The 25445-nt window shown below is 40.9% G+C and overlaps 1 protein-coding gene across 3 annotated transcripts; it reads right to left on the bottom strand.

Annotated features, from left to right (window-relative positions):
- Nucleotides 1-729: 729 nt before the first annotated feature.
- dachc (dachshund c) lies at nucleotides 730-24142 on the bottom strand. 3 transcript variants are annotated; one of them, XM_033980227.2, is made up of 11 exons: nucleotides 23457-24142; nucleotides 15843-15952; nucleotides 13310-13420; nucleotides 9051-9229; nucleotides 8363-8483; nucleotides 8150-8278; nucleotides 4823-5019; nucleotides 4064-4214; nucleotides 2567-2695; nucleotides 2283-2387; nucleotides 730-1135 (listed from the first exon to the last, which is right to left on the bottom strand). In XM_033980227.2, exons 1-11 carry the CDS (start codon nucleotides 24047-24049, stop codon nucleotides 1098-1100), a joined length of 1863 nt encoding a protein of 620 aa, XP_033836118.1. In that variant the 5' UTR covers nucleotides 24050-24142; the 3' UTR covers nucleotides 730-1097. The 3 variants fall into 3 exon arrangements, with proteins under 3 accessions (XP_033836118.1, XP_033836119.1, XP_055083398.1); XM_033980228.2 differs by having other exon boundaries at nucleotides 736-1135; nucleotides 4064-4211; XM_055227423.1 differs by lacking the exon at nucleotides 2283-2387 and having other exon boundaries at nucleotides 736-1135.
- Between the last annotated feature and the right edge of the window lie 1303 nt (nucleotides 24143-25445).

A 25445-nucleotide genomic window follows, 5' to 3' on the forward strand; every position in this document is an offset into this window, starting at 1 on the left:
AGGGCATTGGACAATGTAATGTTTATTGAGAGTAAATAATCTTTGAAGAGTTAACCTACCCAAAAATTTCTGCCCCAATTATAACTTACATGTACATCATAACTGTGGATTAACATTTTACACTAATGACAGTTTTCTTTTAATGGAACATTTGCATAGAGCTGTTTGTGAATTTCTCCTCAGGAGCCACACACAGTAAAAGAAGCCCATCACACAGGGAGATAGTGCATTGTCAACATGTTTCACTAAAGGACATCTAGCTTGTGACCCTTCTGGCCTCCCCCTGTCTGTGTGTCAATACTTACGTGTATGCTTTGGAGATCCAGCTAGAATCAATGACACATCTCCTGCTACACTCACAAGTGCAGCCAGCATGTGCTTAAACAGGCTCTCCTCATCTCACAAGACTGAACAAAATAAATGTATGTGTGTGTGTGTGTGTATATATATATATATATATATATATATATATATATATATATATATATATATATATATATATATATATATATATATATATATATATATATATATATATATATATATATATATATATATATGTGTGTGTGGGGGGGGGGTGCGGGGGTGTGTGTGGGGGTGTGTGGGGGTGTGTTTGTAAAGTTTGATTAGACATAAGAAAAGCACAGACACAAATTCATAAAAAGGATTTGTATTTTTGTATTGTCAAACTGCACTACTGCATAACATTCACAATACAAGTCATTTACTGACTGTACAACATGCTGTTATATTCATGATAATAACGAAAAGTGATGACTATATATGTACACGACTCTTGTTACAAGTTATATTTATCGACTGAGTCCAGATAAACAGCACTGACAGAAAACAACTATGTTCATCTTAACTACTTGTAGGATCAGAAAATTTGATTGAAAAAAAAAACACACTGAAACACATTAGAGTAGAGAACTGTTCTCACTACAGCAGAGATCCAGTGATAAATGTAATAAATTAAATAAAAAAAAGAGGAATGTCATCCGAAATGTAGAGGATGAAAGTGGTCATCAAATGCCTGTCAAAGATGTACGCTTAGTAAAAGGGGCTTCGGTCCTCTCAGTTCATCCATGATATGTTTAGTACATCCCAGTAGTCTGAAGAAACACTCTACCTTCTGAAACACACAGAAGAAGGATCAGTTAAAAAGTGCATCTATTTATGAAAAGTAAAATTCTGAGAGGTCAAGTAGTTGAACTATAGATCATTAATATACCGCCATGATTAGGGAAGAACTGGGAATTGTGCTTTGGGCTCAGATCCATGTTTTTTCGATAAAACTTCCTGGCACAAAGGAATTGCTTCCTGCCCTGCTGTCTGACAGACAATCCCCCTTTAAATGATTTATTACTGGGTGTTAATTATGCAAATGATGTCCAAACAAACTCGTCATGAGGACAATTAAGACAGCCGTTAATTAGTGGCCAGTTCTTTTCTTGCTTCACTGACATTCAATTAAAAATTGCCTTTGAACAAGCAAGCTCTCTGGTAAGGTGGTCCTGGAGCGGCACGGAGCAGAGGAGGGGTTGGACTATGCTCTCATTTAATGGAAGCGGGCGAGAGATCATGTGCATTTCTATTTTTGTCTATTAAAACATGTTACTTTGGGGATTTTCTCATTAATCTATCACTGAGAGAACAACAATGATGGCAGAAATAAATATATTAAATGCCCATCTCCATTAAAGTAGAAGCCTCAGTGAACTGCATCACGCTTCATTTAATTTTGGTCAATTTCGGAGGCGCGGCCTCCCTGAGAAATCTTTGAAAACCCTTCCAGTACACTGGTCAGTTAAGCATCAAATGCAGAGAGCAGGTGAAATAATGAAATGTGTTGTTAGAATCCAGTTGATTAGAGCCAAATAAAGGACCACTGAAAGATAAAATCACACTATTATCTAAATTTGGGGAAAACCGAACAACCTAAGCTGGTCCCAGATTCACAAAAGCATGGTTAATAAGTTAATAATTCCCACAAGTTCAGAGGGGAGGAAAGGCAAAATGCAGTTGCTTTGAGAAATCTGCCAGAACCACCATTTCAGCAAATGCTTAATCTTTTAAATCCAGTTTACAATGTCCAAGGGCACATAAAAATGTAAAATTGTCTCTGTAACTTGGATTTGTATTTTATTTTGCTCTAAACCAAATTGAATCCAAAAGTGCTTTTGCAGCAACAGCGATTCAAGATAACAAATAAAAGACTAAATAGAAAGTAAGTGCGGTTGTTGTGCAGTATGCTTTGTTAGTTGGCCAGACAGCTGTACCTTGTGCTGTTGCCTTAGTGTCCAGCCTGTTGTCATCATGTTTGCTCCCTTCCACGTCCTGGGTCACAGACTCTGAGTGGGGAGGGGCCGCTGATGATTGATGGCCTGTAGTTTGGTCATTAATTCATAAAGACACTTAATTAGAGGCTAATGGACAGTCGAGCCTGTGTTGTACTCAAGGCATGGTGACATTTAATATGAAAATGAGAATAGCGCTAGTGCTTGGTGAGTTACGGCTCAAACAAATAAGTCTTGATGTGTTTACAAAGAGATGATGTGTGTACCTGAGAGTGTGGGGGCGCTGTGGAGCAGGCTGTGCTCCGCCTGGTCCCGCAGTTTCACCTCCTCCTCCAAAGCTTCCTGAAGTCGCCTCTTACTCCTCTTCTCCTTCTTTAGACGCTTTTGAATCAAGACTGGAAAGAGAAAAACACATTTATGACTTGTCATATTTGAAATGGGCTTAGTCTGAACTAAAACACTGCATTTCCTTAAACATAACAACTAAAATGATTTGGTAACCCATATAGCAATCTAGATCAATTTTTATTTTTTCTTGGATAACCAAAAGTAATTCAATCCAATTACCCACAATAAATGTAAAAGGTAAAATAAATATATATTTTTTGTATTTATGTATGCATTTATTTATATATTTATGGATTAAGTATTAATTCAGGCAAGCAGTTAAAAAGACACTTGAACGACTAAGAATATTGTATTTAAATACTGTATTAATATTAATAATAACTATTGAATTTGTATTACAATCTGGCCTGTATTCATATCCAAAGAGGTATAGAGTTACAATGTAAGGATTAAAAAGCACTCACTTATTATGAAATACAACACCTCAAAAGTACAGGCACTCACATATTTGTACATATTGGTACTGAAGATGAGAGTTTTTAAAGTTATAGCAGTTTCGGTGTTTTAGTCTATTATTATCTATCTTTGCATGAGGTGCTTCTTTGTTTTTTTTTGTTTTTTTTTTTTGTTTTGTTTTTTTGTTTTGTTTTTTTTACATTATTTTAACTTAATTTTTATTTTTACATTGAAAATATTTTAATGTAAATTTACTGACATTAATACATTCAGTAGAAAATTGCTAATTGAGTTGGTCTATGACTCACTTGTTTTGAACATTAGCACAAATTTGATGCTTCTAATAAATAAGTCATAGCAGATGTGAAGCTTAAACATCAGCGCTCTGTCGCTTCTGTCTAATGCAGAATGCCCTTCACCAAGACCTTGGAGAGTTTCCAAGTATTGATGCAGCCAACAGTGTGTAAAATCAGCATATTTCTTGAAAAGTAAAACTTGCCACATGCATAGATAATATTTGCATTGCACATGAGCTGACCCATTTTTATTTTCAAAATGATTTTGATTATTATTGTCTAATAACTGTAATGCTTATTTAACACATACTATATGACACTTTTTAACGTGATTTACTTGATAGCAGACCGCCAACTTCAGCCTAATTCTCGTCTGCAAAATCCTTTCAGGGATAATATACAGTATGTGTCTTCACTTCCTTATCTGATTTTCTTGCTTTTAGAAGTCCTTGCAGCTTGGTGGGGGATTAGGTGAAGCTATACAGCAAAAGTGTCAAGACTTTTTATGTGAAAATCAATACAATGTCAGTGTGTATAGAAGTCCACACCCATGAAGAGAAATTTAATGCCGTGGGTAGACTTGAATACAAGGGGAAAAAAGAGGAAACAAAAGCAACAATGTAATCAAAAATGAGTTGTGGTTTTGCGTTTCCCCTGTGGTACCTCTGTTCTTTTGCTCGACGCTCAGCTGCCTCTCTAGCGTCTCCCTCAGTTCGCGTTCTCGGACCAGCTCCATCTTCAGCTCTGTCCGCTCCAGCTGGTCCTGCTTCTCCTGCGCCCGGGCATTCTCTATGGCAACCCTCAACAGACCCTGCTTGGAGACACACAGGCGAGCACACGTCAACAGGTCAGACACTGAACCGAGGCTGGGGTTATGGGAATGACATGGATATAGGACTGAGGCAGTGGGATTTGTTGTTAAGTATTTAATTATATTTATTTTGTATTTAAATATGAATCTATGTTAAATACATGTTTTTATTTCATGGTTTAGTTCTACTTCAGAGACCTTTGGATGGACTTTATAGTAACTTCTTTCATTGTTGCATACCGTAAGTATTTTGAAAACTACTTCACTCTGTCAGCAAAAGGTGGGTTACTTTCTGTAGTGTTTATTGTATGACTGCAAATTAAATTATGGTGTGATCTATAAAGAAGAAACGTAACAAATTGTTGGTAAATTATAGCAGCTCAGACATACAACTCCCTCTATTGAAAATAAAGCAAAAGACTGGTTTCATTGTATCACCAAATAAACAAAGACTAGATGTAAAATTTGAGAAGCAGGTCAGCACACGCCCAGCCCAATTACTGCTATCCCAAACCCCTGACTGGTTTAATTTTTACCATTTTGGAAATCCCATAGGGTGGTTTTCAATTCATGTGGAGCATTATCAAAATAAAACCCTGGCAGAGGCTCACCTGGATGTTGGTGAGCAAAGTCTCTATGGAGGACAGGCCTTCGGGGAAGATGAAGGGAGCGTGGTGGAGCCCTGCTGAGAGCTTCTGTCCTGCAGGGTAGGAGAGGCGCTCACAGGCCTCCCTGCCCGATGGGGGTTTCTGGTACACTTGTCTGTCACAAGCTTCCCTGGTCGTCTGAGCAGCCAAGGAGCTGTTATCTGCAGGGTATAGAAGAAGACACATGGAGTGAAGCCAGTCAATATTCCCAGGGCTATATCGGTTTTAAAGGTCTACTTCCTCATCTGTCCGTTTTAATAAGCACAAGGATGAGTACAGACACACAGCAGTACAACAGCACACATTATCTTACACCTGACACTTAGGTGGTTAGGATAGGCTATCATAGGGGGACCATGTCAACGGTTTAATTATGGATTAAAAATCATTTGCATAAAGTTTTGAGTAAATATAATTCTAAAGGTTATCAAATGGACAGTGTTTTTGATGAGAAGATTTTTTGAGTTCCACCAGTAACCTGAAGGATAACACAAACCAAAATAGATTATATAAATTCAAAGAAAGACAATAATGTTTTAGTATTATTGTCTTTCTTTGAAGACAATAATACTAAGTATTAGTATTCTATTGCTAGGTTATGTGACAAATAATTCTTATCATATTTGGAATATATATTTATAAATCAATAGAGAAAATGCTCTAATATTGAGTGGTAGGGTTGACACAGACCTGTAAATGATTCTGGAAAATGCTTAATGAAGCAAAACCAAAAGCAATTTTTATTTCTGATAGTGTACTCAAAATTTTGCATTGCGGCATTTTTTGTCATACACACCATTGAGCACAAAACAAATAGATGTTAACACAAATTGTCCCACGTGCCTGCGAGTGTACAAACACCAGACTTCTGGTTTGGGGTTTTGTAAATGTGGTTAGCCTTTATTAGATGGCACTTTGCCTATTGATAATGCATCACAGCTTGACATCTCCCATAAAAACAACTAAGAAGCTGCATTATGGATGACCATCTGTTTGTAAACCTGAGAACTGCGTGTTCTTGCTTCGTGCCGGTGAGGCAGATGAAGATTAGCCGTTTTGTGCTTTTTTTTACTTCACCAAGCAGTTGCTCACTTTATGCGCTCACTGTCATCTGAGCCACTGAGGACCAAGATGTCCTGGGAGCCTGGCGGTTATTGGAGCAGAGACAAGTGTGAACGTGCGATGTGATATCTGGCACTTTTCTCTGTCTGTGACAAATGACAGTGTTTTCTCCACTTAGCTGACCACAGCATCTTCTGCTCCAAATCCACCCACCTCCCTTTTTCTGCCTCGGCCTCATGTCTTGGCAACTGTCACATTCAAGGTGTTTCACAGATGAGAAGCAATGCCCCCCTCTCCTCCACTTTCTCCCTCTTTCTTGCTAAAAGCATTGCTCTGTAGAGAAAGGTAATTAGCAGGTGCTGGCGAACTCAGCGGAGGGCATCCAACTACACTCCTGTGGCTCCCATACAGACACACACACATCCACAGCCGTTAAAGTGCGCAGTCAGCAGCATGGGCTCCCCAGGCTCCTTGGATGTGACTGATCCTTTATTGAGTTACTGTTTTACGCCTACTTTACCACACATTCACGCACACACATTTTGGCATGAGCACACACACACACATGGCTGCCAGCTCGTTTGATCATTTACCCATCTCCCTAACCAAGGTCACTGTCTGTTTTTCTCTTTTCTCCCAACTTCATCTCTCTTTTCCCTCTGCCCCACGTCCCCAGGGCTAATGAACTTCACCATGTGAAGACTGCCAGTCAGCGGAAGAGAAGAGGAGGGAGGGAGAGAAATGGAGAGAGACAGAGAGAGAATAAAATTCTGCTGATGTTTGGTTAATGGGAGTGAGGTGTCAGGGATGGCCTCTGATCTCTGCTGCATAGATACATTGTTCAAAGACCACTGAAACAGCACACACAGCCAAAACGGCCTCACACACGCGCATGCACTTAGAGATTATCATACAACAGATTGACAGAATGACAGCACTGAGGTGCTCTTTGAAACTCAGGGATGAACCTGAGCGGCCGTGTTCTAGGTCAAACACAAAGCAAGCAATCCGGCAAATGTACATGTATTTTCATTTGCATGCAAGGAGTTCAATTGGAAATCAATTGCATAAATGCTGTGTGTGATACCTGGCATTCACGTTGTTGATGCCATCACTGCTTTGTCAATATGTTCACAGATACCTGACAGCATCTGAAACTTTACCTGTGCTGCTTTGTGATTTTAGATTTGATTACAGAATAATGCCATTCAGTAGAGGAATACATTTACACACGTGCGTGCATATACATACAAACTCTCTCTTACTTGCTGCCCTCTCGCGCTGTAGATTTCTGCTGACTGTTTGTCCTTGAGCAGTCCTCATTAAGCTAATGCAAACCTCCCTGACAGAGAGAACCAAACAACTGACGTTGCAGTGCCGTGGCAACGCGGGCCCTAACGACAGGGAGGTGGTCGTTATGCAGATGAGGTCCAGCTGAGAGCGCGGGAGGCCGCCTGGCTCGTTAGGCCGCGGCCCGGCAAATGGCTCACTAATGTAACACTGCTTCCTGGTCTAATGGAGCCCTGTTTTCCAGAATTATTTGTTTTTGCTCACAGCGGGACACCAAGGGGAACACCTACAGCGAAGAGGAGTGAAAGAGCCGAGCAGCCCGAGAAGTCGAATCCTTATCGACTTGTTAGTGAATTATTTCTCTCTTGTCAACCTATTAGGAGCCCTTTCTCAACTACGACGCAGCGTTAGTGAGACTGGGGCAGACGGAGACCTGAGGACAGCACTTCTCAGTTTGTCTGTTAGAGAGTCCCTTTTGGGCTGTAAATATATTGAACATAGGATCATAAACTGGATATGTTGTGTCCTTTTTACTGAAAATTGTTTATATACTAGAAGTGGTTGAGAAAGAACTTCTGGTTTTAGAACAAAACTAGACACAAGCACTGTGCCAATTGATACGAATATTATTATTATCATTATTATTATTGTTGTTGTTGTTGTTGCTGTTGTTATTGTTATTATTATTATTATTATTATTATTATTATTATTATTTTAATAATAATGATAATAAAAATAAGAAGAAGAAGACGACAAAAAACATCCTACCTTAAACATTCTAAATGTAAAAGGCCTAGTTTTTAAATATATAAATCAGTTGTAATTTTTAACATGCATATTGCAATATGCATGTGTCAGTGAGCTTAGTTTCCTGTTATGTAATTAATAATTAATTACTGACCGAAAGCCATGTTTGCTGAGCAGAGCGCACATCTCACCTCTGTCAGGGTGCCCCCTCTTGCTCTCTTTGCTGTAATCCAGAGAAGTGTCGGTGTCTCTAGTGCCTTGAACCAGATTGGGCGAATGTCCCAGCACTCCATGACTTGATAGACCATCATGAAGTGAGTCTATAAATGGTATAAGAAATAGACAGTTTATCACTATTATACATTTACACCAAGGAAATATAACTATATGACTATAAGACCTACGTGAAATTTCTAGATTGCGTTCTGTGTGACATGGAGAACTTGACACACTGCTGCTGTGATTAGATGAGATCTGACCGTCCTCCAACGAAGGTGAGGGAGAGGGGCTATCACGCATTCGCTCCTGTGAACCACAAAAAAGAAGCAAATAAATTGACAGAAGTAGAGCCGGATAAAAGCATTGTGAAGTATGTTCCAGTCTGTTGCACATAAACTTTGTTCTGCCATTAAGTTCCAAGCCACGCATCTGAAAAACAATGGCCTGCATCGTTATTATTACGATGCAGTTACCAGTGATATCCGGAGAGTACTTCCTTCTTTTGGCAAGGCCTTCCAGTGGAAAAATACGCTGGTCAAACATTTTATTGTAATAATGACCAACCAATTAATTTACTGCAAAATTGCATTTGATAGTTTTCTTACCAGATTTTACATATGGAAAGTAATGAGCAAATTGATGAGAAAAGCAATACTTAATATATGACATCTTAATTTTTACTGTCAGTGATGTGAACTGCACAACTGTTTTTGAGGAAGTTCCAGGACTTATTCCAATATTGTGGGAAGTGCACCTAATCAATCATATCTGTATAAAAGCTGGCCCATTTTGGCCAATTAAAAATACCAGACTTCCAGCCAAAACCTGTGGCCAGTGGTCAGCTCCCGTGGGCTGATGGGAGTCGGAGTTCACCTTAATGACGGAGGTGGGAGCCCTGGAGGGGGCCTTGGCATGAAGCTGTGCCACATTGGCAATGCTGGCCAGAGTGCTCAGTCGGTTCATCTGGCCCATCGCCATGGAAACGGAGGCCGGCGCCAGGCTGGCAGGGATCAGAGGATGTGACATCATCATGAAGGGTAGCTGGTCAAGAACTAGAAAGAAATAGCATAAAAGTAGAGATCAATAGCCATAAGGTAAAGGTCAGAAGAGCCATAGCAACTCCATACAAAACAGGTGTCATGTATTTAGTTTGTATTTCTCATCTGCCTGACTTGCTACTGTTGTGTGTGCTGAAATCAAAGGCAGAATCTAACTTGACTAAACTGATATTATGCTTAACAGGAATTCTCTGTGATGATGCTCATTACCCAAACCACATAGGAAAAAGCACAAAGCAAAAATGCATGTGTGATAAAAGAGGCAACAGAAAGAAGACATCACTGGTAGAGTTTCTAAAGGTGGTTGGAATGAAGACTTTGAAAAGTTACATCACAGAAGTGTCACTTTAAAAATGGAGATTCTTTTTACCTGGCTCTCAAACCTGAGTTACTTTTCAGTGCCCTGGAGTTCTTGACAATAATCCAACACATTTTTAGTCAAACCAAACTCTTATTATCTTGGACAATCTGTTGTTCTCACTCCTATCTTTAAGACATGCAACTACTATCTTTAAAGAAAATCCTTCCGCTCAACAGCACCCCAGTGGGTTGTTTCGGTCCCTCTATTCATGAAACAAACAATCCTGTTGAGGGGGGAGAAAATGACATAAATATTTATCATTTAATAAAAGGAAAAACAAAAACAAAAGAAACACAGGGAGGAAGTGGAACAAAAGAAGCTGATGGCAGACCTGGTGCTGGGCCAGCAATGCACGCCGGGTAATTATAAACACAAAGGCAAAAATCTTGGACTCTATTCCGCACAATTGTCACAAATAATAGCACGAGTGGATGGAAACAAAAAAGGCTATCCAACGAAGGGAGATTATGAAATAAAACAAATAAAAGGGGAAGAAAAGAAAGAAAGACATTAAAAGGGGAGAAAAGTGTGAAATAAAGGGAGAGGCGTTGACTTTATGAGTTGGGTTCGCTGGACATATGTGCGGTGCTTTGTGCATTTGGCAGATTAGTCCCTCACTTGCCCAGAGCAGAAACCAATCCAAACAAAAGATCTGTGTGAATAGAGCTAAATAACCAGATGCTCCAACAATCAACTTGGAGCCAAGTCCAAATATTAAGCCTTGGTCTGGACCCAGCGCTCCATTTGTCACCGCCCCCACCTACCTCGTCCATAATTTCATTTTCTTGCTGATGTTCCTTAACCCCCCTCACCCTACTTCTCACTTTCTCTGCCCTCCCATCACTCTCTCTTATGTTTCATTAAAAACATCAAAAGTCAAAGTGCCTCTCTTATGTTTATCCAAACAAACCATTACTGTAAACAAACAGTTACTGTAAATTTCCCAGAAGATCTTGTTAAATGCAGAAATGGCTGCTGCCCGCTCTTCCCCGGCCCATAAGGTGTCACACTCAGCATTTGTGAGTGTGTGCGTGTGTGTAATCTGAGATTGTCTTTGTAGTGGTTAAAGCGCTGCTAGGCCCTATCCTTCCCATAAGGCTGTGGGTGGCAGTATGGAAAAAACACATTGTGCTTGTATGTGTATGGAGCTGATGCACATGCACAGTGTGTATGCATGTATGTGTGTGTGTGTGTGGGGGGGGGGGGGGGGGGTATGTGTGTTTCCACTTGACTCTATCATTAACAGTGATTAAGCTTTACAGGTTTATAATAGCTGGTGGTAACCATGCCACCTAACTGCACACAGATGCAGACAGTTGTAACTGAGTGCACACGATGGTAAACAATGCTTAAAGCCATACTTTGGATGTCTTGAAGTGGAATAGTAGTCTAATGAAGCAATAGTCTGTGCTGTACACACATTGTCAAGTACAATTCCTCTACTTCAGAATAAATAAACGAAATATATATCACATGAAAGTTAAAAGTTACGACTAATTACTGACACAAATGTTTTTCTTATTAAAATTTATTTTGAAAAATGTAAAATGTGTTCAAATTAAATCTTAAAGAGGGTGTGTTTTACTTTTATGGGGTATTAACTGCTAACACATAACATATTTAGATCACCATGTTTCCTTTTATTGTTTTGAAAATGCTAAATTCGCCTAGAACAACGTACTAATATGTTTTTGAAGTTTCAATTATCACAACCCGGATGCATTCTGCTAATGAAACTACAGTGCATCACATCAAAGTTTATAAAGCTTTATTGTATTGTTTTCTATCATGTTTTTGTATATTTATGGAGAATTGTCAGGTGGCATAGGCTTGTGGGTGTAGGGTCCGGATACAGAGAGATCGCAAGATTACTCAAACACGCACGGATGACATCTAAAACAACTTCAAGCACGTTTTTGATGAGGGAAAACGTTATAACATTTTGAGCATAAAGCTCAAAAAATACCACCTCTTTAAGTGAGGGACAAAATCTTTTGTTCCCTAATATGTTTCTGACTTTAAAAAAACTAACAAAAAAAGCAAAAAAAACATTTGCTTATATCTTTGAATTACAGACAATGTTTAACTGATTATTATTGTGAATGTCTTAGAAAGACATTATCTCAGTTTACAAGTAAACTGAGGCCCACATCAGTGACTCACCAAAGAGCGTAGCATGCACCAGAGCAGGTTTTGATTCCTGACCACTTTGCTCCTTCCACTTCAAAAATGATTTAAGGAAGGAAACCAGAGGAGGAGGAGGCCTGCAGTAAGGACAGTTTCTTCTCTTTCAACCTTGCGGTACATATAATGACTGTGTCCCAGGTTGATAGTGTATTCCGCCCAGACCTCCATAAGCCCTGTCATCTGTCTAAACACACTGATGTCGCTTTAACCTGTCGATAACAGTGGGGGTGGCGGCTGGCGTTTGTTTGTGTGGGTGTGTGCGTGTGCTTGTGTGCATGTGTGCATGTGTCCGTTCCGCCATCGATTGTCCAGCGTTTGTCGTTTGCATTCAGGATAGTGAATTAGAGAGAAGACTATTGATTTGGCTTCAGCCTCTCATCTTATTCATCTCTCTATCATCCATGTACCCTTGCTTTTTGCCTACCGGTGCTCCACTTTTGTTGGCCAGGATTGTTGCAGTGAAGAGGAACCGCTTTTCGTTCCATATGACTACAAAACATTTTACCAAAAGCCAAAGAGGATTCAGTTTCCAAAATTAGGCGATTCTTTGCTTTCCAGGGACAGCTTTTGGAAAAGTGATAATTGAAAGTTTGACAGCAAGGCATCTTCTCACTCCACTGCCCATTAGTGGCTTTTTACTGACATTGAGAGCACATTAAACTGCACAAAGCCGAGGTTCTCTTCCTGTAAATTCTGATCTCAAGTTACTCAGTATTACTACTTTATGATTTGTTGAACATGAGAAACAGAGGTGGATGGGGCTATGTATGGCCATGTGGAATTATTTTCAAAAGATGCAATTGAATTCGCAATCACTATTTCAGTTGGGGCAATTATCAGTTTGCACAGGTTGTAAGTATTTAGATAATAGAATGTAAAGAATGCAAAAAAAACAAAACAAAATATCATTTTTTATGGGTTTATCAGCTCATATTTCAGTATTAAATTTGAATGCTCCTGGAGTTGTGTGTGCACTCAGAACAGAATCTTATTTTTCTCAATCGCAAATTGATTTTTTTTTTTTTTTCCCAAAATCGTGCTGCCCTAGATGATAAATAAAAAAATCTTGTAAAAATTAACACGTATAGAACATGTTATATAGAAAGATGTGCTTAGTTGCATGTCACTTTCTGTTATTTTGATTGATATTGCTATTTATAGTCCAAACAACCAAAGGTCCAGTTGTTTTTGTACTCCACCTGCGGTTAAATATCTACATGTTCATTAAGGATTATAGTTCTTCTGGCTAATATTTAATTGGGATTTTGATGTATTAATCTTTAAGAATGGCAAAGAAACTGCAGCACAACACAATTCAAGTTATGTTGTCAAATGGACAGCAAAAATGATTGTGTTCTTTCAACCAGGCCAAAAGAATCGAACAGAAGTGATGTCACATTCTGGTTTAAATCGAGTTGCCAGTATTGACATCGCATAAAGGAACAATTGTGAGTTGTAGAACTGAAAGTACCATTGGTGTGCACTTTCTTATTTTTTTTAAGGGCACTTAATAGATCGAGACTCACCCAATCCAGGGTTGTGATCACCATTCTCCCCGTTTGGCCCGCCATGCTGGTGGTTACTGTGGAAACCGCCCATTGCTTCCAGCTTGATCTTTTTGGCCAGGGCAGACAGATCTGAGAAGGACAGACACAAGAGTAAGACGGACATAAAAAGAAAAGAAAAATGAGAGGAAAGGAAAAAGAGAGAAAAGGAAGGATCAATAAGAGGCAGATCAATGGCCCCGGTGGAGGATTAGAGCAGTGGGTAGGCAGGAGGTTGTCATGGGAAGACAGAGGCCAGCCATTCATTCTGACTGCACCGCTGCACTGGCCATTTAGTCTGCCAGCGAATCAGCAGTGATAGGAACAAGCCAAGACATTCATCTCTCCCACACAGGGACACCGGAGCCCATAGCGCAGCATGGCACGCACAGGCAGGCTCCACCACAGAGCCCTGAACCACTTCTGTATCTCTGCAAATTACAAGACAAATAGTCTCTAATAGAGGTTCTGCACTTTAGGATAAAATGTAATGGAGAGTGACAGAATGTGGAGTGTGGGTGATTTTCTTTTTAATTTGTGCCTTGAACTTCAGAAGGTAGTCTGACCCTCAAAGCAACCCTTAAAGCTCCCTCTTGTCTCAGAAAATTAAACTAATACAGACAAACACAGTGAATTATTAAAGTTGGACAAACTGAGCTTGAGCAAACGCAGCACGGGGAAAGCAAACAAACTCTCTTAATTTCCTGATGGTGGATACATCATAAACATTTGTGACTTTGGAACCATGTTTTTTCTCTTTTTTTATAACCCGCTACAATGACCAGAGTGGCCTGTCTGTCTGTGGTGTGGACAACCACAACAAATTGTTTCTTTTCGTTCTCATCTTCTCACCTCCTCGCTGCTGCTCTGCGCCCATCCCCTCTCCTTACTTTACCTTTTCAAATGTCAGCATCACAGCAGGACATAAGTCACCGCGTTGTGTGTGTGCGCGTGAGCCTATGTGAGTGAAAAAGCGACTAAGGAGGATCACATCAAAGATTTTTCCTGCCTTTTACGCCCAAATGTCCTCCCTCTGCCTGTCTCTTCCTCTCCTCTCATGTGGCCAGTTCTAATCAGTGGCACTGACATTGCCGCCGTGCCCTCTCCTTTGGTGGAAAAAGACTCTTTTCCCACTGAGAAAGATGCTCTTGAACGCACAACACACACACGCATACGCACGCACTCAAGCACCTTTGAACAGTGAGAGGAAGCGGAGGCTAATAGAAAATGGCTTCTTTTGAGGCGGGGAATGAAAAGATCAGGTTGCAGTGAAGAGCACAAAGCCAAGGGCAACTTTGAGAGCAGTAAGGTGCCAACAATTACTTTTCTCCCTTTCTTTTTTTTGGGGTAACACACCCAAATCCAACACACACAAACATGACAGGCACTCTGCTTGCACCCAGGTACACTGCTGTTTGTGACAAGGTAGAGCGGCCAGGGGGAGCGAATGTTACTACAAAGTCAAAATGTAAAACTCAAATCACCTAAATAACAGAAAACTTTTCACGCACATCTTTAGACTTTATATATCACCCTTAAGGTTTCAAAGGTCTCTCAAATCTGTTATTGATGCAACAGACCACTTTACATGAGTTCTTCAAGATAAAACCCCTAAGCTTGCAAGTTATGAGTAGTTTTGCGTGTGTCAGCACTATGTATGCTAATTTTATTAATCAGCACGCAGGTTACCTCCCAGAACTACGCCTCCCTGTGTCTCCTTGTATCGATGATGAGTAAAGATGCAGTTTCATGGAAATCAGGATAAAAATGCCCAATCATGTACCTACAGTATTCAAGACGGGTGATCTATTATTTCAAAGAAGAATAGCGTGCGATTAAACTGCTTCGTTGGCAGTTAAGTTTTTGGGCATCATTTAACTTTTGGCGTTTTGGTTCAAATGAGATTATAGTTTATGTGAATAAAAAATTATAATGAAAAATAAAATTAATAATTGATTTATTTTTTGTTTGGCAGTGGTTATGTGCTTAGAGCATTTATCCAACAACCCAAAGATATAATTGAATCCCTGGACCAGCGCATACTGTCACTGTGTACTTGGGCAGGACTAATCACCCATCTTGCTCATGTATGAATACATGGTGTGAGTGAGTGAGTGGTGGTGGTTGGGTGGGGGTCGGGGGGGTGACGTAGATGGTATGGACTGGCAGTTTCATTGCCGTCTACCCCATGGCAGCTGTGAAGTAAGTTACCACCACTAAATATGTATTGAGTGAATAAATGCACAATAGACAGAATTTGTTTTACAAAATGTTAGAATGCTTAGATTATAATGAAAAGTGTACTGCTACATTTCCATAACCTTTTGGCTTTCACATTGACTTTCATTGAGCTGTGAAACTCCTCTAAATTCAGGAGGGTTAAGAACAAAGCCCCTCTTTTTTTACAACCTAAAGTGTATCTTTGTACTTAAGAGGCTTGTCTTTCTGCTGTTATTATTGCATGTTTAAAATATTCTATTGTAATCTGTGCATAGTTTTGAAAGTGGGTGGTCACCTGCAGGAGGCATGATCCCGGCGTGCATCAGCCCACTGTGGGACAGCATGGGGTGGGTCCCGCCCTCTGTCACACTCTGAAGCCTCTTGGGCGGTCGTCCGGGCCTCGAACTGCAAAAGCAAACACAAACTTACAGTCATTAGGAGCTTTTATACCTGGCCCTCATGCTGCGACTCAAATGAGAGGCCTTTATAGTAGTCTCAGACCCCACTGTCCTTCACTTTGTAAAACCTCTGATCTTGCTCTGGCAAAACAGTGAAACCTGAGCGTCTCTGGGAAGGCTGCTGTAGTGCAAATCTGACCTCCCGGTGGATACGAGCAAGCAAAAAAGGAGTTTCCCTGTGGCATCAATAAAGAACCTCATTACTGTTCAGCTTACTCATTCATTTGTTTGCTTATTAAATGTGTTTGCCTTCCTCCCTCAAAGCTCCAACTTCATCTGTTCATTCAATCCCCCCATTTTCCAGCCGTGTCACAAATTTCTCCCCCTAATAAAGCTGGGCGACAAGCAGGCAGACTCACATGGTTTGATTGAGGTGGGCATGCTCAATCAATCGTGTAGGAAGTATGTGAAAAGCTGTCAGACATCACATGGGCTCTGACTAAACGGTGTGAATGTCCTGACAGGGGGAATGACACGGGCCGCATCAGGCTTAATGACAAGCAGCACCGCTCGTCTTCAACTCCTACCACTCTGACATGGGCGATACAAGGGTGCGCGCTGCTCAAGTGTGCCAGAAGAAGGGAGGGAGTGAAGGAGAGAAGTTGAGAGGAGGCAGAAGATACAGGAGAAAAGTGTACAAAAAAGAGGGGGAGATAGACTAGCAGTAGCAGCTTCCTAGCGTGGGGTGTCTTTGAGCAGATTTTAATTAGAATCTAATCCAGCCGTCATTAAGGCCCCATAAACGAAGCTGTCAGTCAGGAGATTAATGGCGCCTCATTTGCATATTGCATATAATTCATCAATTACCCAGCAGAAAGGACCAATCCCCTGTTGACACACCCACCGGCTGAGAGAGGGGGAAGATGGGAAGAGACAAAAAAGAGAGAGAGAGAGATTGTGTAGCGACTAACTGCGTGAGAAAAAACAGGTACCGTCGCGAATGTGTGAGTGTGTGTGTATGAAGTGTTCAAAGGTTAATTTGATGAGCCGATGAGCTCCACAGTTCCTGCCCTCGGTTTTAATGAGTTGTTATTATTGTCTCTTATTATGGGCCCAGACCGACTGGGATGTGACAGCTGACATCAGATATCACGCACACACGGCACACGAGCGCAGGTAGCTCGCTCACCGACAGTGGGGAGTGAGGAGGGATGAGGTAAGGGGATTACACTATATGTGTGGAACTATATGTGTGGAACTCTGAGTGATGGAGAGCATGCTAAACATTTTTGCAGCCCCCACTGAGAGACGCATTTGTATTTTTAAGAATTACGTTAGAGATTTTACTTCACAACTAAACTTTTTCAACTTTTGTAACTTTGATAGATGACCCGTGTGAATCTTTGTTATTTATCCTAATGAATTCTGAACAATAACCAGTTAGATACAGAGCCCACTACAGGGCCTACATTATGCTACTTTCTGATCTGTGTTCTAATGCTATTTCCTCATCACAAACAGACCTGGAGTTGTGTTTTGTTTCATTCACACAGGTTTAACACACAAACCCTGCATATTTAGGCTGAGTTCTTCTCTCCAACGGAAAACACTCTTTTCCACCTTGTGATGTCATGTGGTAATAGAGAAACTCCTTCTCTGTATTTTTAAACTCTATACACCTTCAGAACAATCATTTGGATAATTTCAGTCTTGGAATTGCCAATCTCTAGTAAACAAAAGGTAAAAGGAGCTGTTAACTCAAAAATTACCGCTTCATGTTACTACAAGGTGGAACAGAGCATTTTCAGCGTTGGGGATGCAGACAGCCCAATAATTCAGGATTACTGAAACGATGTGTGAATGGAACAAAACACTACTCCAGGTATGTTTTTAAGGAGGTAACAACATTCTAACATGATTAAAAGCAAGGACACAATTTGTATAATATAAAACCTTTAAACATACATACAAATAGCCAAAGAAAGCTAAAAAGAGTGAGGAGGAAAGCCACAAAGTAAGAGTCAATTAAAATGCCTTTCCTTTTGATTGATATTTGAAGTCCAAGAAAAACAAAAGCACAACTGTTCACACAAGGGTTGAGTAATATCTTGTAGGCACGGTAAGTAGTAAGTATGTTATAACGTGATATCATGTTATAAAATGTAATATTCAAAAAGCCAATGCACAATAATTTATTAATAATTTTACTGGCAAAATATTGTATGGAATTTCTTATGGACACATCTATCAAATAAATATACCCACGTAAATAAATACAAAGTAAAAAAAAATGTTTTTAAATCTTTAGTTTTCATGTCTGGCCTCAGGTTTAGAGAACATTGTCATTTACTGTTGCATACTGCGCTTAACAAAAGCAGGAAATGTATTTTTAGGCCTTGAACTTTGAAGATGAATTCCTTTGCAACTGATTTTGAAAGACATATTAACACAAATGGAAGAGCAAATAGCAGCAGGGGAAATAAAACACACAGAGACCAAAGAGCGTGGTCGGATTTTTTTTAACTGCATCCACTTCCCTTTTCCTCACTGCTGTTTATTTGCACACACTAATTAATGGCCTGTGTTTGCGCGCTTGTGTGTCTTAAACGGTGTGCGCTTTTGTATGTGTTACGTTTTAGGGGGCATTAAGATCTCCAACCTCATTTTGTGTTTAGTCTGCAAGTGCGTTGCTACATCAAAGTGACCCATGGAGGGAGGTCCATGTGTGTGTTTGTGCATGCAAGCGCACTTTTGGCTTATGTGTGTGTGTGTGTGAGAGGGGTTGGAGAGCACCGGTTCCCTGAGGTAGGATTAATGAAAAAGCCTTTCATGGAAAAGTCATCAAGCTGAGGGGATGGAATGAGGGAGAGGAGGGGGGAGAGAAAAAAAACAGTGCATTGTGTGTCTGTGTGTAAGGTGTGTGTAGGAGGGGGGGTGTGTGGCTTATGACCTCTTTGTCTCAAACTTTAATTAAAATCTCACCCAGACGTCCTCCCTCATGCCAATGCTTAGGCCACACAAACACTCACACTACACACATATTTTAAGAAGAGGTGCTCTGTACATTGCGTTCGGCCCCTATTCCACTTTTACCACTTACCTGAAACACGAAACGCTAAACATGGCAGCTGGAGCTTAGCACAGGTGGAAGAGAAACAAAACAGAGCAAAGATGACAGATCTCTCTCTTAGCCGCTAACACACACGCACACACGGGGGGAGCCGAAAAGTCATGAAAGAAGAGGAAGTGTTACAGTCAAAACAGTGGAACAGCTACTGGCTTGGAGGGACTGAGGTGCTGATAGGTAGCAGCTGTGTGTTTGTGTGCAAGAAGAGAAAAAAATGAGAAGGGGGTTGTTTGGGAGACTAGCTCAAACAAGATTTTGTTTGGAATATATTAGCAGCGGTTTACAGCTCCCTTGCTCCCATCCTTTCAATCTGTGTTTATCAGGCGGGTTTGTATTCGCCGTCACGGTCCGGTTTGATAAATCATATGGCTGTTGCTTTAGCGCAGGGAAGACTTATGCTGCTGGTTACAGAAGTCAGGCAAAGATTGATGTTGTGATCTTCTCCTTAAATTGAGGGCTGAAAAAACCTTTATGCAGCGATGTTATTAGAAAAAGCTTGTGTGATGATGTCATGACAGAGGCAGGCACACACACACACAGTTTTAACACACGTACTTTCAAAGCCAGACTCTCAGACAGGACTTTTGATCATGGCAAGAATCTGATCTCCTCAACTGATACGGCCGCACATTCCTCTCCCGCATTCCAGGGTCAGGACGGTGTCAAGAGTGTCTACAATCATATAGGTGTGTGTGTGTTCCATTAGGACCTGTCATAAAGGGACAGGGAAGCCCATGCCATCTCATCGTTTCTCTATAAAACATCAAAAGAGAGCAAAGGTTAAAGTTGAGCTAATGACCCCGCCCTTACAAAGCACTCCCCCTCCCATCCCCTAATGCTTGAGTTTGACAGTGAGTTATGGGGTTACCAAGTGGTGCTGGGACATAGCTTTAGGGGAGTCTACCTTCAGACAGACTACAGGCCCACCGCTGCCAGCTTCCAAAAAGCTGAATGTTTGCCACAGCGAAAGACAAAGAGCGCGCCATTGTTGCACTCGGTGGGTCACTCAGTCTCATTTATCACAAGCCAGTTGGAATCTGCAAACTTTTTTGTGTTTGTTTTACACCTGCTGTATCTTTGGCTTTCAAGTCTTTAAGTCATACAAAGCTGTCTTGTGGGGTATCCAAGGACGATCTTTAATTCTTCAAAAATGATCTATATAAGCATGATTTATTATAAGAGTGAGACAATGGATCAGAGCTGATAATGATATGGGTCAATATATTCGAATGTTCCCCGAATATAAAAGCGCTGATATTTTCTCTAAGTGCCCACGTGTCATTTCCATTTGTCTTCAGCGCGTAGGAGAGTTTGTATAAAATCAGATAAATACTATTTGTAATTATTTTTAAACAAAAGTGAAAAGTTATTTTGTGAACTGTATTCCAACTTTACAACAATTAATAAACCCTGATTTCATCAACAACGGCAAATATCAGTTTTTCGGGCACAAAAGCAAAACAAATATCTGATATTGGTGAGGGAAAAAAACATGTCAGCTCATCTCTACTGGTTCCCATGCCATTTTCCAAGAATAGAGTGAATCTTGTATTATCAAAATGTTCCTTTCAATAGTTCATTCAATGTAACCGGGTCACTGTTCTGAGAAAGAAACTTTGCACCTGAAATTCACATGTAAAGAAATCTCCTCCTTTATTGCAGGGTTTGGACCATTGCAATTGATAATGTTAAAACACAATACGCATTTGTCCATTAAAACAAGCAGTGTGCTACTTTTCAGTGCGGTCAATGCAAACGCTATTCACAAATGCAGACACGCTTTGTTGTAAGGTAATGAGAGATGTTGCCGCTATGCTACATTACACAGGTTTTGCGTAACACCAGGGTTGGCATTTCTGAACTTGACACAAATAAATAAATAGTGTGTATAATGGAGATGTATGCGCATGCACGTACAGCGTTTGACCCAGGGTATTTGATGTGTGTAAGCAACATAAAATGAAACTGTTCCTTTGTGAGGGAGAGAGAAAAGGACAGCGTATCAGGTTGCCTCCTACACGTCATGTTCTCTTTGTGGAACTAATGTCATTTTGAAGCAAAGGCAGCAAACACACAGGCGTGACCAGGGAGTCTTTCAGCCCAGTTGTCTATGCGCGTGTGTGACAGTGTGTACTATGTGTATGCATGTACCACCTATATGCATGAGTTAAAACTAGGTTTGGCGAAGGGTGGGGACCTTCTTCATGGTTTGATGAGTCAGTGATCTGTGTGTATTTGAAGGACTAAGGAGTAAGACAAAAGAAAAGATTTTAAACAAAGCCCGTTATAAAGAAGGTTCTAACAAAATTTGATGTACAATAGAAAATAATGAGCAACTTGTAAAGCGTCATGTTGGTCATGTTAAAATAGTTGACAAGGCTGTTATTTCTCCTCTGTCCTGTCTGACTGTACTGGGCTGGAAAATAATAAGTGATGGCTGTCTTAATCAGTAACAAAACCCTGAGTGAGCCTTGGTGCTGTCAGAGAGCTGTAACATCATATTCTGGAGATGTTCTTGAAACTTTTATAGCTTTTGTTGGCCACTGTTCCAAATTTAACCACTGCCATCTTGCAGTCCTGGGTTTTCCCACCCATGTATAAGTGAGTTTTTGAAACCACCGACTTTTAAAGATTGCTGATGACAATTGAGACGACTGCAATGAACTGGAGGTGTTCAGACTAAAACCGAGCCTGAGCTACCCATAAAGTGATGTTTTCAGATCTCATTAACTAAAGCTGTTTGTGTGTAGTGTGGATAATTAGAGGCGACAGAGGCTGTGTATTTTCTCTAGTTGTATTACAACATTCCCATTAACACCTGATCACAAGAAATCCCCCAAGCTGCCAGAAGATGCATCTGGATTTTGTCTTGGTTAGAGGCTCTCAAGTGCTTGAGTGCAGGTGTTAATCCGTTCAACAACAACTTGCTTCTAACAATAGTATCTTTCTCTATACAGCAACTTATCTTGTGACAGGTTAAAACACATTACAACCACTTTTAGGTTTAAAAGCATCTTAGTAAAGCCAAACCACAGATTTAATGTTGCATGCTATAAATGTATGAAAATGTCTTTAAAGAAAAGTTTCTATAATGTTTTTTGTCTCAAGTTTTTGGGTAGACATCTTGACACATCCTCTATCTGCGTTAAATGACAGGTGTAAATTGGATTATTCATGCTCTGAGGAGCAGGGATTAACTATCAAACAATATAAACTCCCCAAACTGGTGAGGCTAATCCACACTTGTTGTGTATTAAAACCCATGCTGTTACGAGCATGTGGCCTGCACATCATTCGTCTGAAGCACCAGGAAACCACATCTCCGCCAATTTAGCTCCTTTATCCAAACATCTCAGGCGCATTGGATTGATGACCCATGTAGTTGGTCACCATCAGAGTTCTGCAAAACAGCTCATTTACATAATCGCATCATAAATACCGAGAATTCATTTAATCATCTTCTCTGTTCTGATGCTCAGGGCTAAAGAGTGTTGATATGATAAGACAGCGAGTTATTAAGGAAGGAGAGAGAGAAGAGAGTGCAAGGATCAGTGAGTGAGTGAGTGAGCTTGTCCTGATTTAAGCTGCCGCTTGGGGCCAAATGAAAATTAATTAATTTCTGTGAAGAATCAATTTCTCAGAATGACAGTGTCAGATTCAATGTGTGCACAAGAGTGTATGTGTGTGTGACATCTACAGAGAGTGCTAAGAGAGAGATATTAGAGCCTATGATAACATGACTAACTTTGAAAAGAGCTTTTTATTGAGATTACTAAAATTCATTATCATCAACATCGTCCATAGCAATCCAATAATCACCATCTGATTACATGGTAATTACCAGACCAGATGATAAAAGTAGAAAATATGAAGGCGTTAAATCATTCAAAGGAAGGCACTTATCTTTTAAAAATATAAGTTATTGTATTCTTCGGGCATTTCTGGTTTGCATTTGTCCACAATATGAAACTTTAGGCATGGTATTAATTGGCAATTAATTAGTATTGACTATATTGACAAAAAGCTGATCATGACCCAAGTCTACCCAAGTCACTTTCAAAAATGCAAACAAGTTGTCATAAACTAAAAGATATTGAACGTAGCGATATCATAGTCCCTAAATAATGATTCCATAAAGCCCAGGTAAGCCTGGTCTATGGTGGGCAAAGTCAGCTGTAACTTAACAAAAAGTTTTGTATACTTCCTTGCTATGGCAGCGACTTATGTTACAAGTTAGTTAGAGCCTGCCAAGTCCACACACGCCGATAAACATTTGGTGCGAGCGACCCGCAGGTCCCAGCTGCAGACCGCACACTACAGCGCACTTTTCTGTAGCTAGAGCAACTTTCCGCCTGCGCCTCTGTCACGCGCCTCTTGCACTCACCTGGCATTGGTGCAGTCGTTGTAGAGTGTCTCAAAGTCTTGTCTGGAGATGAGTTTGCAGCGGTTCACCCCGGGTTGGATCGCCCCGAGTCCTCGAAGCACCCGCACCTGCTCCACGTTGCACACCACCGGGGTGATGTCCAGTCTCTTGAGCTTGGTGTACACGGTGTGGAGCCCGCCGACGAGGTGCTTGAGAAACACGTCAAAAGCCTGTGGCAGACAAATGAGCTCCGTGTCTTTCACCGTAAAAGAGGCTATCTTGACCCCCTTCACCTCCACCAGTTTGCACTCGTTGTTCTGCGGCGTGCTCTCCACCGGAGAGGGGGTCGCGTACACCGGTTTACCACCGCTGGACAGGGACAAACCGGACATCCCCGCCGTCTTCAGCGGAGTCCCGTTCGGGAGTAAAAGGTCTGCTCTGAAGGAGTGAAGAAGAGCCGGGTGAGGGACGGGAGGAGCCGGGGATGAGGCAGCAGAGGTGGCGGCAGGTGGCGGAGAGTTGGTGGCCGGAGACACTGAACTCGGTGTCGGGTGATGACCGAGAGGCGCAGCCGGGAGCAGAGCCGGGGCAGCAGGAGATGCCATGGTGCTCATGCTGAAGAGTAAGCTTCAAAAAAACTCAACTTTAGATTCAACAGTGTCTAAAGTAAGTTTTTCTAACAAGTGTTGGTGCTGGGCAGAAGTGAAGCGCGCATTAGGAGAAGGTGAAAGAAGACAAGGAAAAGACAAGGTTTACGCGCGGTGTGTGCGTGAAAAACAGATCACATAGTTGAATGTGAATGAGAGAGAGGCTTGTCTCCGCGCTGGAGATGCTACTGTCACATTATCATAAAGAGGAGGAGCCTTCCATGTTCTTGGAGGGAGAGGAGGGAGAGAGTTCAGATTAGCCTATATAAAGTTTGGATAAGCCTATTTATGAACGCCTAACGAACACAGCCAAATATTCATGTGTGTGGGGGTAATCATGCCTTCTATATAACACTCTTAATAATTAGGCCCTTAAAATCCTACAACTTTTGCATAGACCCAATCAAATATTTATTGTAGCAGATTTGCTTCTTTATTACAAATGTGAAATAGGTTAGTTATTTTATTAGGAAGTTTAACTGAGGGTGGAAGTATGATATGTATATATATGAAAGTTATTAACACTATGAGACCATTGAGATGCTCACAACACATAATGCATCTAGACCTAATCATTGGCCGTACTCAGTAAGACTCAGAATGACAACAAAGTCACTGCATTGCCATCCTTCATATGGGGCATGGACTATTAAAGGCACTGGGGGCAATAACCTTGCTTTTACAAATTGACCCCTTTACCTGTTCTCTGTAGCCCTTCTGCAGTCCACACAGACACTCACACTGCCACTGTCATTTACATATGGAGCTTGCAGTCCTTTCAAAGTGGCTTTCACGGAACATTGTGCTGATAATGATCTTGGTCGTGAGGGAGAGAGAGACACAGATCTCCAGAGACCATCTCACCATAAGACAAGGGGGAAGAGGATAAAACTCAGACTGTACTTCAACTCAAAGGACTTTAACACTCCCTGCCACCCCACCCCCTCGCCCCAATAAGCCCTCTTGTGTTTTTTAATTGGCAGAAATTAATCTTTAGGATGTAGATGGTAGATTTACATTCATTAAAAGTCAAGAGAGGAAGCCAGGCTTGATGCTAATCAAATCTGCTTAATTATGCTTAACATGAGTATCTCCAGGGGAAGAGAGAGAGGGGGAGAGAGATAGCTAACTCGAACTTTTTACTTTTTGCCTTTGATAACTCCTGCTGAGTATGGCCTTTTCCGTGCCAAAAAGAAATGTCACGACTCTCTTTGTACATCTGTGGAAAACACCCCAATAAAGCCATCAGTGTTGACTAAAATCTATTGTTGTCAGGGCACCGTTAAGTGTTTAGTGAATGTAAAATGTTTAGTGTTTGATCTAATAGATGGGGTAAGTATGAAAGTGCACAGGAGCCAGGTTA

This window comes from Periophthalmus magnuspinnatus, chromosome 15 (assembly GCF_009829125.3).
Source record: "Periophthalmus magnuspinnatus isolate fPerMag1 chromosome 15, fPerMag1.2.pri, whole genome shotgun sequence".
In the NCBI taxonomy this organism is placed as follows: Eukaryota; Metazoa; Chordata; class Actinopteri; order Gobiiformes; family Gobiidae; genus Periophthalmus; species Periophthalmus magnuspinnatus.